This window comes from Octodon degus, unplaced genomic scaffold, assembly GCF_000260255.1.
Source record: "Octodon degus isolate 3935 unplaced genomic scaffold, OctDeg1.0 scaffold00373, whole genome shotgun sequence".
Classification (NCBI taxonomy): domain Eukaryota; kingdom Metazoa; phylum Chordata; class Mammalia; order Rodentia; family Octodontidae; genus Octodon; species Octodon degus.
In genome coordinates, this window is record NW_004524949.1 from 190843 (window position 1) to 206296 (window position 15454).

General features: G+C 43.2%; 1 protein-coding gene across 3 annotated transcripts in view; it reads right to left on the reverse strand.

The window, feature by feature from the left end:
* Positions 1-7459, reverse strand: part of Gab3 (GRB2 associated binding protein 3) — an 83850-nt gene extending 76391 nt beyond the window's left edge. For all 3 annotated transcript variants that reach the window (XM_023708472.1, XM_023708470.1, XM_023708469.1), the window contains exon 1: positions 7388-7459. In XM_023708472.1, coding sequence (XP_023564240.1) covers positions 7388-7459 — 72 coding nt within the window. The remainder of the gene's footprint in view (positions 1-7387) is intronic.
* Between the last annotated feature and the right edge of the window lie 7995 nt (positions 7460-15454).

The following is a 15454-nucleotide window of genomic DNA, read 5'->3' on the forward strand; positions in this document are numbered from 1 at the left end:
ACAGATTTAATACAATTACAATCAAAATTTCAAGAACATACCTCACAGAATTAGAGAAAACAATTCCAAAATTCATTGGGAACCAGAAGAGACCTAGATTAGCAAAGGCAATTGTGAGCAACAAAAGCAAGGCAGTGGACATCACAATCCCTGGCTTGAAATCATACTATAAAGCTACTGTGATACAAGCAGCGTTGTGCTGGTGAAAAGAAACATAGACGAAAAGATCAGTGGAGCAGATGAGAAGGCGCGGCAACAGCTCCAGACACACTCCACCACTTACCTTTGGGAAAGGCGTCAACACATTCATTGGCAGAAAGCCTCTTTAATAAATGGTGCTCGAGAAGCGAGCTCTGCCCACGCCAGAGGTGAAAACTGGACCCATAGCTCTCATCATGCACTACAGTCAAAATGGGTCAAAGTTCTAACTAGTAAAACAGCTGGAAGATAGAAGAGGTAAATCTCTTGAAGACAGTGATGTAGGCAAAGGCTTTATGAATAAAACCCCAATACCATAGGAACTGTCACAAAGAATCAACAACTAGGATCTCATCTTATTAAAAACCCTTTGCACAGCAAGAGAGACCACCAACAGAGTGAAGAGACAACCTACAATGTGGGGGGAAAAACTTTGTTAGCTGTTCCTCAGACAAAGGATTACTATGGAGAACATACAAAGAATTTAAAAATACCAGACTTCCCAAATCCAAAACTGGGCATCTGAGATGAAGAAACACTGCTCAAATGAAGAAATACAAACATCACATAAATGTATGAAAAAACTGTTCACTATCACTGGTTATTCAAGAAGTGGAAATTAAAACACCGAGATTCCATCTTACCCTGGAAAGAGAGGCTGTTATCAAGAAATCAAGAGCTGTGGATATAGTTCAGCAGAACAGTGCCTGCCTAGCAAGTGTGAGGTCCTGAGTTCGATTCCTGATAGAAAAAAAATAACAAATGCTGGAAGGGCTATGAGGAAAAAGAAACTTTTCTCCACTGATGGTGGGAGTGTAGACTCATGCATTCACTGTGGAAATAAGTGTGGAGATTCCCCAAAACCTAAGATTAGAGAACCCATTCAACTTCACTGTTTCTCTCCTGGGTATCTTTCCAAAAGAACTGAAAACATCATACCACATCAACATATGTGCACCCATGTTTATAGCAGCACAATTTGTAATAGCTAGATCTTGGAAACAACCTAAATGCCTATCAACCAGGGGATGGATAAAAAAAATTTGGGTTTTTTTATACAATAGAGTACTACTTTTCCATAAAGAAGGATAAACTGGAGACTTTCATAGTTGAATGGTTGCAACTTGAGACCATACTCATGAGTGAAATAAACCAGACACACAAAAGTAAACATCATATTGTCCCCCTAGTGTGAGAAGCTGAAAAAGCAAATGAGATACAAAGTTTAAAATAGATGTTTTAAAATAGGAAGAAACTGTTCAAAAGGGAAGAGAAACTGAGATGGGCAGAAGGGGGGACAGAAGTAAAGAAAAAAATTTTAATAACATATATACATATATATGCATATATATATGATAGTTATACTACCAATTTCTCTTAGTTCATTGAAAAGAAAGGTTTATGCTAATACTGTTTGGACAATTAAATGCCTATATCTTATACTCTGAGTAACTATTTATTTCATGTAATTAGCACAGGGTCTACAGAGTCTCACTACACAGATCGGACTCATAGTGATTCTCCTGTTTTCAGCCTCCCAAGCACTGGGATTACAGATGCGCGCCACCACGCCCAGTCTCAATCGCCATCTCAGTGCACCCCGCGGGTGGGCCGGCACAGCCCAGGGACTGGACCCCAGCCGCTGCGCTCTGCCTAAGCAAGCACTTTCGTCTGCTGAGCTATCTGTCCGGCCCTCTGAGTAACTAATTTAAAGACAGCAATATATAATGTATTAAACATTTGTTACTCTGCTATTATCTTGTTTTGAAATTTTATCTTTTTTTCATTAAAATAAAAACTTTAAAAAAAATTTTTAAATAAGAGGTAAAAATGCATTAAAAATGTAGACTCAATTCCATGTTATACAACAGTTAAATATAAAAGCACAGGGAGGCTAGAAGTACAAGAATGGAAGACACACCCGGCAAGCATAAGTGGACTTCAAGGATCTGCATCAGAAATAGGCACTAACCAATGGGTTCTACTGTCCAAGAAAATGTAATTCTTCCAAGTGGAAGGGCAGGATATCAAAATTCATGACAGAATTTTTAAAAAAGTAGAACTGGGTTGGGGGTGCAGTGCCACCAAAAGTTAAAAGAAAAGGGAACTGAAAGAAAAAAATAGACAAATCCACAATTACAGACGAAATTTACACACTTCTCTCTCAGTAACTGGTAATGAAAGTAAGCAGAAAATCAGTAAGAATAGGGCAAAGCTGAACACTGCCAGCCAATCTGGTCTAATTAGCATTTATAGAACACTCTCAACAAAAGAGGCCTCATGTTTTCCAGTGTAACCCTCACCGGGTGCAACTGTACAGTGGACCATACTGGAAACCTAATAAATTTCAAAGAATAGAAAACATAGCTTATTCTTATATCATAAGGGAATTTAACTAGAAAGTATTGATAGAAAGGCACCTAGAAAACTCCTCAATATTGGAAGCTACATAAAAACTTATATATAGTGCTTAGGTCACAAAGGAAATCCCATGCAGTAATTAAATAATATTTTGAATCAAAATGAAAATACAACATAGCCAGCTTTGTGGGTGCACTTGAAGCAGCGCCCAGAGGGCCATCTGTAGTGTTCAATTTACTTATATGAGAAAAGTCTCATTTCAGTAATTTTCAGTTTCTCCTTTAAGAAGCTAGACTTAAAAAGTGTTAAAATTAAACCCAAAGCAATCAGAAAGATAAGAGGACAGACTAATGAAAACAGAAGAAAAGTGGAAAACAATAAACCTGAGGTTAGTTCTTATAAATATGAAGAACACTGACAGAAGTTCAGCCAGACTGATCAGGAACAAGGCAAAGACATAAATTAACCATATCATAAATGAAAGGGGGCAGCAGTGTAAGTTTTAATAAGGAAGAAGATATTAAGGGAATATGGTGAACAAATTAATGTTAATAAATTTGAAAGCACAGCTGAAATAGAAAATTCTCTTGAAAGACACAAACTATTGAATCACAGTCAAGAAAGCATGGACAACCTGAGCATTCATGCACTGTTAAAGAAATAGAATGTGTAGTTAACAAATGAAATTCCCAGTATTCTTCAGTAAATACAAGCTGAGGGGACTCATCCTATTTCATTTCAGGAAGCCAGCATTATGCTAGCATCAAAACCAGACAAAGTTAAAAGCATAAAACCGAAACTCACATCCTATGAACAGGAACACAAAGATCAGAACAAATCGTGCAGTATATGGAAACAATGACATGTCACAACAAAATGAAGTGTATCTGAGGAGTTCAAAGGTGATTCAACATTCAAAAAAAATTTTTTTGAGACAGTTTCGCTATATGCAGTTCAGGCTGGCCTTGAACTCACTTTGTAGCCCAGGCTGGCCTCAAACTCACAGCAATCTTCTTGCCTCAGCTTCCTGAGTGCAAGGATCACAGATGTTCACCACCATGCCTGGCCTTCAGTGTTCAAAATTGAATCAGTATAATTCACCACTGCTACAGACTAAAAAAGAAAAAGCATATTATCACTTTTAAAGATGTTAGAAAAGTGTTTAACAAAATCCAATTCATGTTTTAAAAAAATATAAGAAAGCTAAGGGCTGGTGAGATAGCTCAGCAGACTAAGCACTTGCTTAGTCAAATAAAGAAACCAGGATTTGATCCCTGGCACCACATGCCATGCCATCTCCGCACCCAGGTACCCTGAGTCCCCACCAAGACCAGGAATGGTGGTACATGCCTGAAATCCCAGTGATGGGGAGGCTGAAAGCAGCCAGATCACTATGAAAAAGAAAAATGTGGAAAACTGAAACTATCTGATTTCAAGATTATTATAAACCTATGGTCATCAAACAGCATGGTATTGGCATAGATGAATAAACAGGTCAAGAGAACAGGCTAGAGACTCCACATGCACCTACAGGAACACGGCAAATTGATTTTTTTAACAAGGTTACAAAAATAAATCAGTAGAATAAGGACAGCTCATGCAATACATGACATTAGAACAGATGGAGTTTATGTGGAGGGAAATGGACCATGACATAAACCTCATAACTTTTACAAAATGGAATCAAAATGGACCACAGATCTAAATACTCACTGTAAAATTGCAGAACTTTTAGGGGAAAAAGAAACAGGAGAAAATCTTGACAGTCTTATGTTGGATGAAGAGTTCTTAGATTTGACATTGAAAGAATAATCCATAAGACACAAAACCTGGTGTTTTGGATTTCACAAAAATGCAGATTAACAAAAGATACTGTACAAACAAGGAAAAGGCAAAGTGTAAACTGGTAGAAACCTTAATCCAACCAGGAACTTGTATCCAGAGACAAAAACAATACCTGGCTCTCCGTGCTGTTTTGAAGACAAGAGAGTTAGTACAAGCGAAATCTTTAGCATAGTGTCTGGTACATGTGAACAGTCAATAAATGTGAGCTATTTCATAACTTTATGATCACTATTATTAAAACATTCTTTAAAATCAAAGAAAAGAAGCCAAATGCTCAAGAGAGAAGTTATTAAATTATGGTGCATATGTTACAAGAAACATTAGACAATGGCTTTAAAAAAATAAGGTTGTACTTACTAACCTGGAGAGATCTCCAGGATTGTTGTAGGAAAAACAGACTGCAAGACAATTAGTATAATATGATCCTATTTGTGTGTGAACAAATATGTATTTTCTGTACGTTTCTCTAGAACCATCTGTAGGGGGCCGAGGAGATGGCTCAGTAGAATAAGCGATTCCTTGGCAAGCGCAAGATCATGAGTTCAATCCCCGGTTCCGCAAAAAAAAATAAAATAAAATAAAAAATTTAAAAAAAAATGCCCTCTTTGGGCCTGGGAGATGGCTCAGTGGAATAAGCACTTCCCTGGCAAGTGCAAGGGCCTGAGTTCAATCCTCAGTTCTGCCAAAAAAATAAAATAATAATAATAGAACGATCTGTAACAGCCGCTAACCCTGGAGAGGGGAGAAGAGAAGGGGCCTTGCACTTCACGTTCTATTTGTTCCTATATTTTTAAATTTTTACAATAAAAATAAATGTTGTATTACAAAACTACTAGAGAAAGCACTGACTACCTTTCAAAAGAGCAGCAATAGAAAATAACTCTCTGATCGCCATGCCTCGCGCATGAAGGAAAGATGGTGTGGCCCGCTGGCCTTGGCCACCAAGAGCAACTGAGAACTCAGTCATCCTCCTAAGTGGCGCCACTAACTAGCATGGCTACGTTACTGCTTAAGCGTGTTAACTGTGCTTCTTCCGAGATGCAATCGAGTCTTTCTCTTCTGTCTTCCCAGCAAGAAACTTGGGCCTAGTTTACCGCTGACACTCAAAGTGATGGAAGGGGAAACTACTTGCCACCGCAGCTAAATTAATGGCGCTCTGAACAACAGCCTTGGCCCAGGCCCCGTCGAAGTGACACACGATCGCCACCTAGCGGCAGCCGGCTTGCTATAGTCCGTAGGAAATGGACTTTTGAGGTGCCTTAGGTGGACAGGCACTTCAAGGGGGCGGGGAGGGGGGGTTCGCGGGGTGGGAGGGGGGGAGACCACGATCTTCCTGAGAAATAGTTGCCAGCCACAGACTACAAGGTCAAGGTCTGTCACGGAATGTTGGCAAAATAACATCCAGATCTGTTGCGTCTTCAGGATTCTCACACCACACACCCGACATCTCAAAGCTACGTGCCATGTGCTCTTGCCCTAGCCTCTTTCCACTCAAAAAGAATGACCTACATGTGACAACAAGTATCCGTGCCCACCCCTGCCCCCAATTACAAAACACTAAAGAATCTTCCAAAGCCAGCGTGCTCAGAACAAGGTATAAGCCCAAGGCTGGGAAAAATGTTCCCATAAATCTTCTTCTCCACTTTGACTATCTTTCGGAATCATCTACTGGAAAACAAGGGTCAGTCTGAAAGTGCATGGTGATTTTGCTTATATCTTACATACTAAGTACAACAACATTCTTCTGAAAGGCTGCTCAGCAGTGTAAACAACAAAATCCTTTACACTGCTGAGCAGTGTGCAGTACAGATAAGGGAAAAGAGGGCCTGAACAATTATACAGTCAGGAAAAGACCCTGTTGCAAATTCTACAAGTGTTCACCCACTACTAAAATCTTACGGGCCAGGGAGATAGCTCAGTGGAATAAGTGCTTGCCTGGCAAGCACAAGGTCCTCAGTTTGATCCCTGGTACCACCACAAAAAAATAATAAAATAAAACAAAACCTTATAATTCTGGCTCTTCAACTTTTGCCACCGCACGTGTTCTGAAATGTGGGAACAAAAAGGACTGGTGAAATCTGGTCAGAGCAGGGACAGCAGTTTGAGGGGGCCACAGGAGCACCAGGTAGAGCAGCTGTTGGGGTGCCTGGCCACAGAGGAGCCCCTGCAGGGTTTCTTCCCTCCACCGTGCTGTGGAGTAGCAGGGAAATTAGGACTTATAAATAACATGGATCCATCAAGCTACTCCCAGCACCCCCCTCAAAAAAAAAAAATAAGCCCGTCTCTGTAATGTCTATTTCTGTCTGCTCCCTGGGGACTGAAGTGGTTCTTCTAATGGCTGAAGAATGCTCAATAGCTAGCTAGTAGGTCTTCAGGCTAAACGTTTGTAAGACCCTGTCCCGAGTGGACTCAGGGAGGTAATGAGCATGTGAGCCACTGGTGGCATATTTAAATATTGTTAGGAAGATGGCAAGATGTGTTCTTCTGAACGTCCCTTGTTTCATAATACTTAAAGTCAGTGGCTCCTGCTGGACTAGAAAAACGCAGTTTCAGCAGAAAGCAAAAGCTGAGAAGAGACAAGATAGGAAGAAGTTCGCGCTTGGGAAGGCCGCCTAGGGGACCTGCGACGAGCGACCCGAGCTAGCCAGCGCTCCTCCCGGGCAAGGGGAAGGCGGCGCTCCACTGCCTCCTGTTCCAGGAGGCCCTGTTCTTGGGGTTCGCGTCCCCTGTCCCTGTCCATTCTCTCGCTGGGCAAGGGGGCCCTTGCGAAGGTCTCCCCGGCCACCGCCCCGCCCCGACCCACCCCGTTTGCAGGACTCAGCGGCACGCAGGGCCACCCGGCTCCCGCCCGCGGCCGGGCACAGCGGGGACGCAAGTTCGACGTGCGACCTCGCCTTCCTGGCACCCGCCTCGCCTGCAGCGATTTCCCGGCGGGCGGGGAGCCGGGCTGCGAAGGCCGGGGGATAGCGGCCCCCCTACTTACGTAGCGCTGCAGCTTCCTCTCGGGGGGCGACTTGACCAGCCAGCCGGTGCACACGGCGTCGCCCGCGCTCATCGTGGCTGCAGCGCCGCTTCCTCCAGCCGGGTAGCCCGCCGGCCCGCCCGCCGCGGCAGGAGGAAGTGGAGCCAGGGATGCGGCGGGGCGGGCCCAGCGCCGCCCTCCCAGCGCCGCCCCAGCCGAGTCTCGCCCGCGACCCCCGGGAGGTCAGGGAGGGGGCGGGACCCAAGCCGCCGCTCAGCCCCCAACGGCAACGCCTCGCTCCCGGCGGACGACCGGGCAGACGACCGCGCGGAGCCGCGGACATCAAGGGCGCAGAGAAGGCGCTCCGCGATCCAGTAGGAAATACCGCGAGTAACCTGCTGTCTGCCTCCCTCCCCAGGCTAGCCACATCCACAAAGGCTCGCCCTGCCCCTCCAGCACCAGAACTACAGCCTTGACCCGCTCTGCATAGACAGCAAGGGAGAGATAAAAGTAAGGGGGCCCTTCCACGTCCCCGTGCCTCTCGATGGCCGCTCCCCAGGGGCCTGTGTACGCCAGTGGCTCCGGGGTCCCACAGCCCGCGCGCGACCCAAACTCAGAAGGTACTGTTATTGCGGCCTCTTTAATTCCAAGGTCTGAAAAGAGATTCTCGGAGAGTGAACTTGCCAGGCTGCGTGGCAACGATGACAACAATGGCAAGTACCAAGCTTCTGTAGGGACTTCCTCGGTGCCGAACTAACACTTGTCCAAGTATTGACCCAAGCACTTCACAAGCACGTCCTCAGTAGATCCGTGCAAATAGCGCACCGAGTGTGAGGGATGGAGCCACAGAGGAAAGTGCGGAGAGAAAGAAAGAGGGAGAGCCAGGCCAGCTGCACTCCCCACCTCTGGGGGGCACGACGCCAGAAGCCATATTGACAACTTCCTTCTTATGCTGCCCTCGCTGCACTTTCCAGCCAGGACCTCGGCTGCTCAGAAGGTTCTGCTCAAAAGTTTATTCAGAGGGACGCTGGGGCCTCACTGGTCCTGCCTGCACTTGGCAGTACTGGCACATGCTGCCCCATGGGCTCTTTATCTGTCAAGCATGCACAAGGCGGGCTCCATCAGCAGCACCGCCAGAAAAGGGGGGGGGTCATTTGGCGGTTAACTCAGTACTGTGAATCTTGTAGCTGGAAGGACATGCTCACTGTTACAGAACAGTTTCTCTTCCAGCTATGTCATGAGAGGCAAATGGGAAAAGGGAAGTTGAAAACGTGGACTTGGACAATTTTCTTTCACAAGAAATTTGAAAAAATTCTGGTTCTTGGATGTATATGGACAGATAGCTATACATGTGTGAAGGCCATGTCCCACCCGACTCTTGTTCTAATAAATCTAGGAAGCATGTGAGTTAAAAAGCCTGGAGTTTACAGGCGCACACCAGTAATCCCAGCACTCGGGAGGCTGAGGCAGCAGGATCTTCTCAGGTTCAAGACCAGCCTGGGCTGCAACTTGAGTTGAAGGCCAGCCTGAACTGCACAGTGAGAATCTGTCTCAAATAGTTCCCCCGCACATACACACAAAAAAAAGAGGCCCAGAATGTTGTGGTATAAGTTCAAATAAGACAGCTCTCTTTTTCCTGTATAGACATCTAAAATGTGTTTGTCTCAAAGTGAAAGCCACCTAATTTCCATTTCAAGTATGACATTGTGCTTTGTTGCTGTCAATGATACTACTTCTCAAATGCTGTGAGAAAATCCTGACATCATATCCACTATTATAATCGGAATCACATGACATTATCTTCTCAGTCCAAATCAAATATTTCTCAGCCCATTCAATGAAGCCAGTACTACTCGGGTGCCAAAACCAGAAAAAGACAGTTTTCAAAAGAGAAATGAAAAACTACAGAACAGTATACTTGATGAATATAGACATAAAAACCTTTGGCAAAGCACTAGTGAAAAGACCGGGTGTGGTGTTACATGCCTGTAATCCCAGCACTCAGGAGGCCGAGGCAAGAGGATCATGGGGAATGCAAGACCAGCATGGCTGCAAAGTGAGCTCAAGGCTGGTTTGAGCTGCACAGGGGACCCTGTCTCCAAAAAGATACTCCCCCAAAAACACTACTAGTGAATAAAATTTTAAAATGCATTTAGAAATTGTAACAGTGGCCAAACAGGGTTTAATCCAGAGGTGTAAAGCTCATTCAATATTTGAAAAACAATTGGTGTAATTTGTTATATTGATGAGCAAAAGAAGAGCTAATATGATTATCACATTTCATGCATACAAGCATTTAATAGAATCTAATAACCAATCATGAAGAAAACTCTCAGTAAACCACAAAAGGAGAGGGCACTTGCTCAACTTCTGTCGAACATCATCTGTAGAAGACCTATATACTTAACAATAATAAAATGGACACTGTCTTATGAACATTAGGAACAGGGTAAGGATATCCACTCTCTCCACCCTCAATTTGACATAGTACTAGAAATTTTGACCAATACAATGTAAGAAAAACAAGTAAAAGTCGTGTATATATTAGAAAGAAAAAAATAGTCTCAACGTGCAGATTAAGTATACTTTTTCAACCAGGAATCAAACTCAGAACCTTGCATTTGCCAGGCAGCCACTGTGCCACTGAGCTGTATTCCTGGTCCCAGATTACATCATTGTCTTCATCAAATGTCTCCATGAGGGGCTGGGGAGATAGCTAAGTAGAACAAGTGCCTGGCTGGCAAGCACAAGATCCTAAGTTCAATTCCCAGTACCACCAAAAAACAAAAAAAGTCTCAATGAATTTGTAAACATAACCCCCATAACCAATAAATGAGTTTTTGCCAACTTATAAGATACAAGACTGTCTCTTTATACAATTTCAAAGCTTTTGATAAAGCTATAGTAATGAAAGTTGTGTGGTATTGACAGAGACAGATCTGTAATTAAGTGGGATAAAACTGCAAACCCAGAAATAGACAACTCTTTTTTTTTTTTCGGTACCTGGCTTGTTGCCAGGCAAGTGCTTATTCTACTGAGCTATCTCCCCGGCCTCTAGACAACTCTTAAAAAATTTGTCCAGCTCTTTTCGACACAGGTGCAAAAGCAATTCAGTGGAGGAGGGGTAGTTTTTCAACACATATACTGGAGTAATTAAACATTGATATAGACTAAAACAAAACAAACAAAACTGAAATAAAAATCTCAATCTAAACCTCACACTTCATAGAAAAATTAACTCGAATCCCACATTCAAATGTAAAACATAAAGCTATCCAACTTTTAGAAGACAGCAGGAGGAAATCTTTGGGATCTAGAACCTAGTGATGAATTCTTAGACATAGCACCAAAAGTATGACCGATAAAAGAAAAATTGATAAAGTGGATTTCATTGAAATTAAAACATTTGCTCAGCAAAATACATTGTTAAGAGTATCATAGAACAAGCTACATCTATATATTTAGCACAACACTCATCAGGAATGTAAAAAGGAATCCCAGAGGTCTATGCAGTCAGCCTGTGGTCTCTGGCTCCCTTGCAGTCTTGTGCGGGTGCTTTCTCTGAAGCGCGCTCTTACACAGAGCCTGTTGGGAGTTAATGCCTTGGCTCACATTGCGGATTTACCAAGTACATGAGATGCAGCAGCTTTCGGGTGAAACATCGGTGTATTTTGCATTCCTTTAAGATAGGAAACAGTCAGAGCGTTGCAATGAGCTATGGAAGAAGAGAGTGAAACAGCTGAAAAAGTGATTACTAAGCCTGCTGGAGAATCACTCCAACCAGAGAAAAAGGCAGAGCATAGGAGAGAAGAAATAAAGTTCAAATTGGAACAACTTATTTCTCTAAGATGAGCAAGACACTGCACATAAGTAATTACAAAATGAAGAGGTAGTTATTTAGCAAAACTAAGTGAAAGAATAACAAGCTTTTCAGATTATGCCTCTCCGTCAGAGGGAGAACGCCTGACAACTGGCAACGGCCTCTACCACAGATAGAAAAGCTTCGAATATCCAGAAACTTTCTCATTCAAAATCAAAGGTTATGGCTACCAGCTCCCTCCACAATATTCTGACCCAAACAAAATTATCAAGTATTTTCAAATACATGTAGCTCTACATTGCAAAACAATACATTATAAATATATTATCTCACAAGATAGAAAAGCTAGCTAGAAGTGGCGATACATGCTTGTAAACCCAGCACTTAGGAAGCTGAAGCAGAAGGATCACCATGAGTTTGAGACCAGCCTGGGCTACAAAGCCAGTTCAAGGCCAGCCGGAACTGTATGGCTAGACCCTGTCGCAAAAATAAATAAATAAATAAATAAATAAATAAATAAATAAAAGATAGAAAAGCTGTGTCATATGAATATATACAAAAATTACCTCATAGACCATGGAGGTACCTGGTCAGCAGTTCTGGGTTATAAGGGATATAGAAGATAACTCTGAATCAACTATGGGTGTCTGTAAAGAGCTTCCTCTAGAAAGGAAAAAGAATCAAAATCAACCATTCTTAGGACAAGATGGATTATGGGGAATTGGACAACATAATCAGACTAGTTATATTTTATTAGGTCTGTGTTTAATTTTTGTTTTTTGTATTTTTGAGATAGGGTCTCACTATGCAGTTCAGGCTGGTCTTGAACTCACTTTGTGGCCTAGGCTGGTCTTTTTCTTTTCTTTTCTTTTTCTGTATTTAGCACAGGGTCTACAGGGTCTCACTACATAGATCAGACTCATAGTGATTCTCCTGTTTTCAGCTTCCCAAGCGCTGGGATTATAGGCACATGTCACCATGCCCAGTCTTGATCGCTGTCTCAGTGTGCCCTGCGGATGGGGCTGGTCGGGCAGGCCGGAGATCACACTGTGGCCACTGCACTCTGCCTAAGCAGGCACTTCAGTCTGCCGAGCTATGAGGCCAGCCCTTACCAGGCTGCTCTTGGACTCACACAGATCCTCCAGCCTAAGTCTCCCGAGTGCTGAGAGTACAGGTGTGCACCACCACACCCGGCTACATTAGATCTTAAGCAAATTATCTTCTGCCAAAAGTAATAGATAATACTATTGACATTTCATACACTCTGAAGTGGGTAAGGTTTCCTTTTACAATTTAAATTACAGATCTCTTCTGAATATTTTTAACAATCATTTTTACAGGATCAGCTTGATCTTATTTCTTCAACATAACTCACTCAAAAACCTTAAAATCTTTTTTTTTTATGTGGTTAGGGCAGGGTCTACAGGATCTCACTACACAGATTGGACTCATAGTGATTCCTGTTTTCAGCCTGCCAAGCACTCGGATTACAGGTGCACACCGCCATGCCCGGTCTTGGTAGCCCTCTCAGCATGCCCCAGGGGCGGAGCCAGCACAGCACACTGGGGATCAAATCTTAGTCCTTGAACTCTGCCTAAGTAGGTGCTTTAGTCTGCTGAGCTATCTGGCTGGCCCTAAAATCTTTACAATAACAGATTGTGAATGATGAACTATTTATTAGAAAGTTCTCATTGATTAGAAAGCTTTTCTTTCTGTGCACATAATTAAGCCAATGAACCTGGTCAACAGTTTTGTAAGTTTCTTTTTAAGTTTTCAATGTAAACAGCCATAATAATTTGATCTCTTTCAGGGAGTTCTAAAGAAATGTTATTACAGTACTTAACTTTATAAGTAAATTATAGATCCTATTAGAAATTGGTCCTATTTAGAAATTCTTAGATAAAATACTTGAGAATCGTATTAGTTGCCTCTCTCACTGCTGAAGCAAGATACCAGACACCCAAAGTTAAATAAAGGAGGAAAAGTGTATTGAGCTCAGAGTGGGTACTCTCGGTTCCTAGTCAGCTGGCTCCAAGGCAAGGTGGCGTGGCAGAGGGCATCGCAGAAGAGAAGCAGTCCATGGCAGGGCAGGCAGAAGGCAGGAAAGGCAAGCAACTGAGAAAAGCAACTACTTTCACCCCTCTTATATTTTATTTAGGGTACCTGTCTTAAAATGGGTGAATGAATTGAACACACAATCTAGAGTCATCCACTTCTGAAAAAGCCCTACCTGTGGATCGTATGAGGCTTAAGGGGGGGGGGCATCCAGACACAAGCCATAACAAGAATGTATTACTTAGAAGAGTATGTTATTCCAAAAAGTTCCAATAAAAGCCCATTTGTTTTTTGAAAAATTCCCAAAACTCAACAGTAAAAACAAGCAAGTAAGCAAATAAAACCCTAATAATACAAATAGAAAACAAGCAAAGGATACAGAGAGGCATTTCACTGAAGAAGGTATGTACATGATGAATAACATAGGAAGATGTTTGACATGATTAGCTATTAGGGGAATGCGTATTAGAACCCATCAGAATTCCTAATCTAAAACATTAAGCAGAATCCCTACATTGGTTTCCTGACCTAGGAATGGGGGCATTGTGGCAGAAAATCCCCAGTAGAAACCTCTAGAACTTCCTCCCACCAGCGTAAATCAAAGAAGTACTACGTGTTTGGAGGGGAAATTCAGGAATTAGTTGTGTCTTCAAAGATTTGAAGGATATATGGAAGGAAATTCCTATCACACTCCCATTTCATTCTCTATTTCGGCCTGCACAGCAGGTCTTGATAAATGTGGCAATTTTAAACCAAAGGCCTCAAATTCGTTTATATTTTCCCATTGACAAATGGACCAATGTTCCCTCCCCTGGAACCTAGACAAAACTGTAACTTCTTAAACTGCAGAACAGAGCAAAACTGATGCTACAAGACTTCCAAGGCCATGTCACTACAGGCGATACAGCTCTATGCCTTAGTCACTTGTAGCACTTCGTCCTTGAGTCCTGATCCATCCCACACAGAGCTAGACTCTAAGTCTGCCATACCATAAGAAGTCCAGACCACATGGAAAGACCACTCCAGTGCTTGCAGAGGCTCACCTCCCACTGGCGTGGCCAGACAGCATAAGCAGGACACGTGTACACACGAGCACACAGCGGGCAGGAACAGGCTTATCACTCACACAGTGAGGCTTCCGGGGAGAGCAGGGCTGGTCACCCGGGCTGCTGCTGAGTGCCCGAGATGGTGAGCCAGCTGCTGTTGAACAGAGGCCAGGCCGGGCTGGCGGGTTCCCAAGTTTGAACAGGGCATTGTGTGGCTGGACCATCCTGCCAGCACGAAGGAGGGAGCCCCAGGGTTTCTGGCCCAGGTTTAGAGCAGAGAGAAAGTGGGGCTGAAAGCTGTCAGCTGTCAGGTGCTAGAAATGGCCCCTCGCAGAAGGGGAAGTCAACAGGATGGGAAAGGTCGAGCACATGGGCACCCAGACGATCACAGCTGCCAGCCAGCCCACTGCCCCTAGCTATCAAGCTGTCCCTCCCAAAGCCTTGGGCAGCATGGAACAAAAGAAGCCATTCCCACTGTTCTCTGTCTAAATCCTAACCTGAAGAGCCTGTCAGCACAACAAAGTGGTTGCTTAAGGTTACTGAATTCTTGCAATAGTTTGTTAATGCAGCCGAAGAAACCTAAGCTGTGGACATTGAATGACTCTGGATTGCTATGAGCTTAAACAAGGTGTTATTTCAATTGCTGCTACAGTTCCAGATGTGACCTCTTTGCTACATCAAAGTGCAACGATCAGGTTCAATTCTAGTACCACAGGCTGCACTGGCCCTGCCCCAGGGTACACCGAGCAGGTCACAGAGACAGGGCCTGGTGGCGCACGCCTGTAATCCCAGCGCTGGGGAGGCTGAAAACAGGAGGATCACTATGTGTTCAAGCTGCGGAGTGAGACCCTGTACAAAATACATAAATGAAAAAAAATTCAACACCGCTCCCCCACATTTTCCATGCAGCCATTGATCTGAGCAATTTTTTTACACTTACCAATCAATTTTATTTTATTTTTTGCATAGATTTTTTTGACATCAGTTATTTTTATTTTAAAATAAAAGAAATAAAAACAATGGTACGAAATCTCAAAACAAGATCTTAGGAGAGTAACAGTGGTTAGTACAGTGTGTATTGCTACTGCCAAAGTAGTTTCTCATATTACAAGATATAGGCAAGAAATAATAAATAAACAACATAGGGGCAATCCTCTGGCTTTTTTT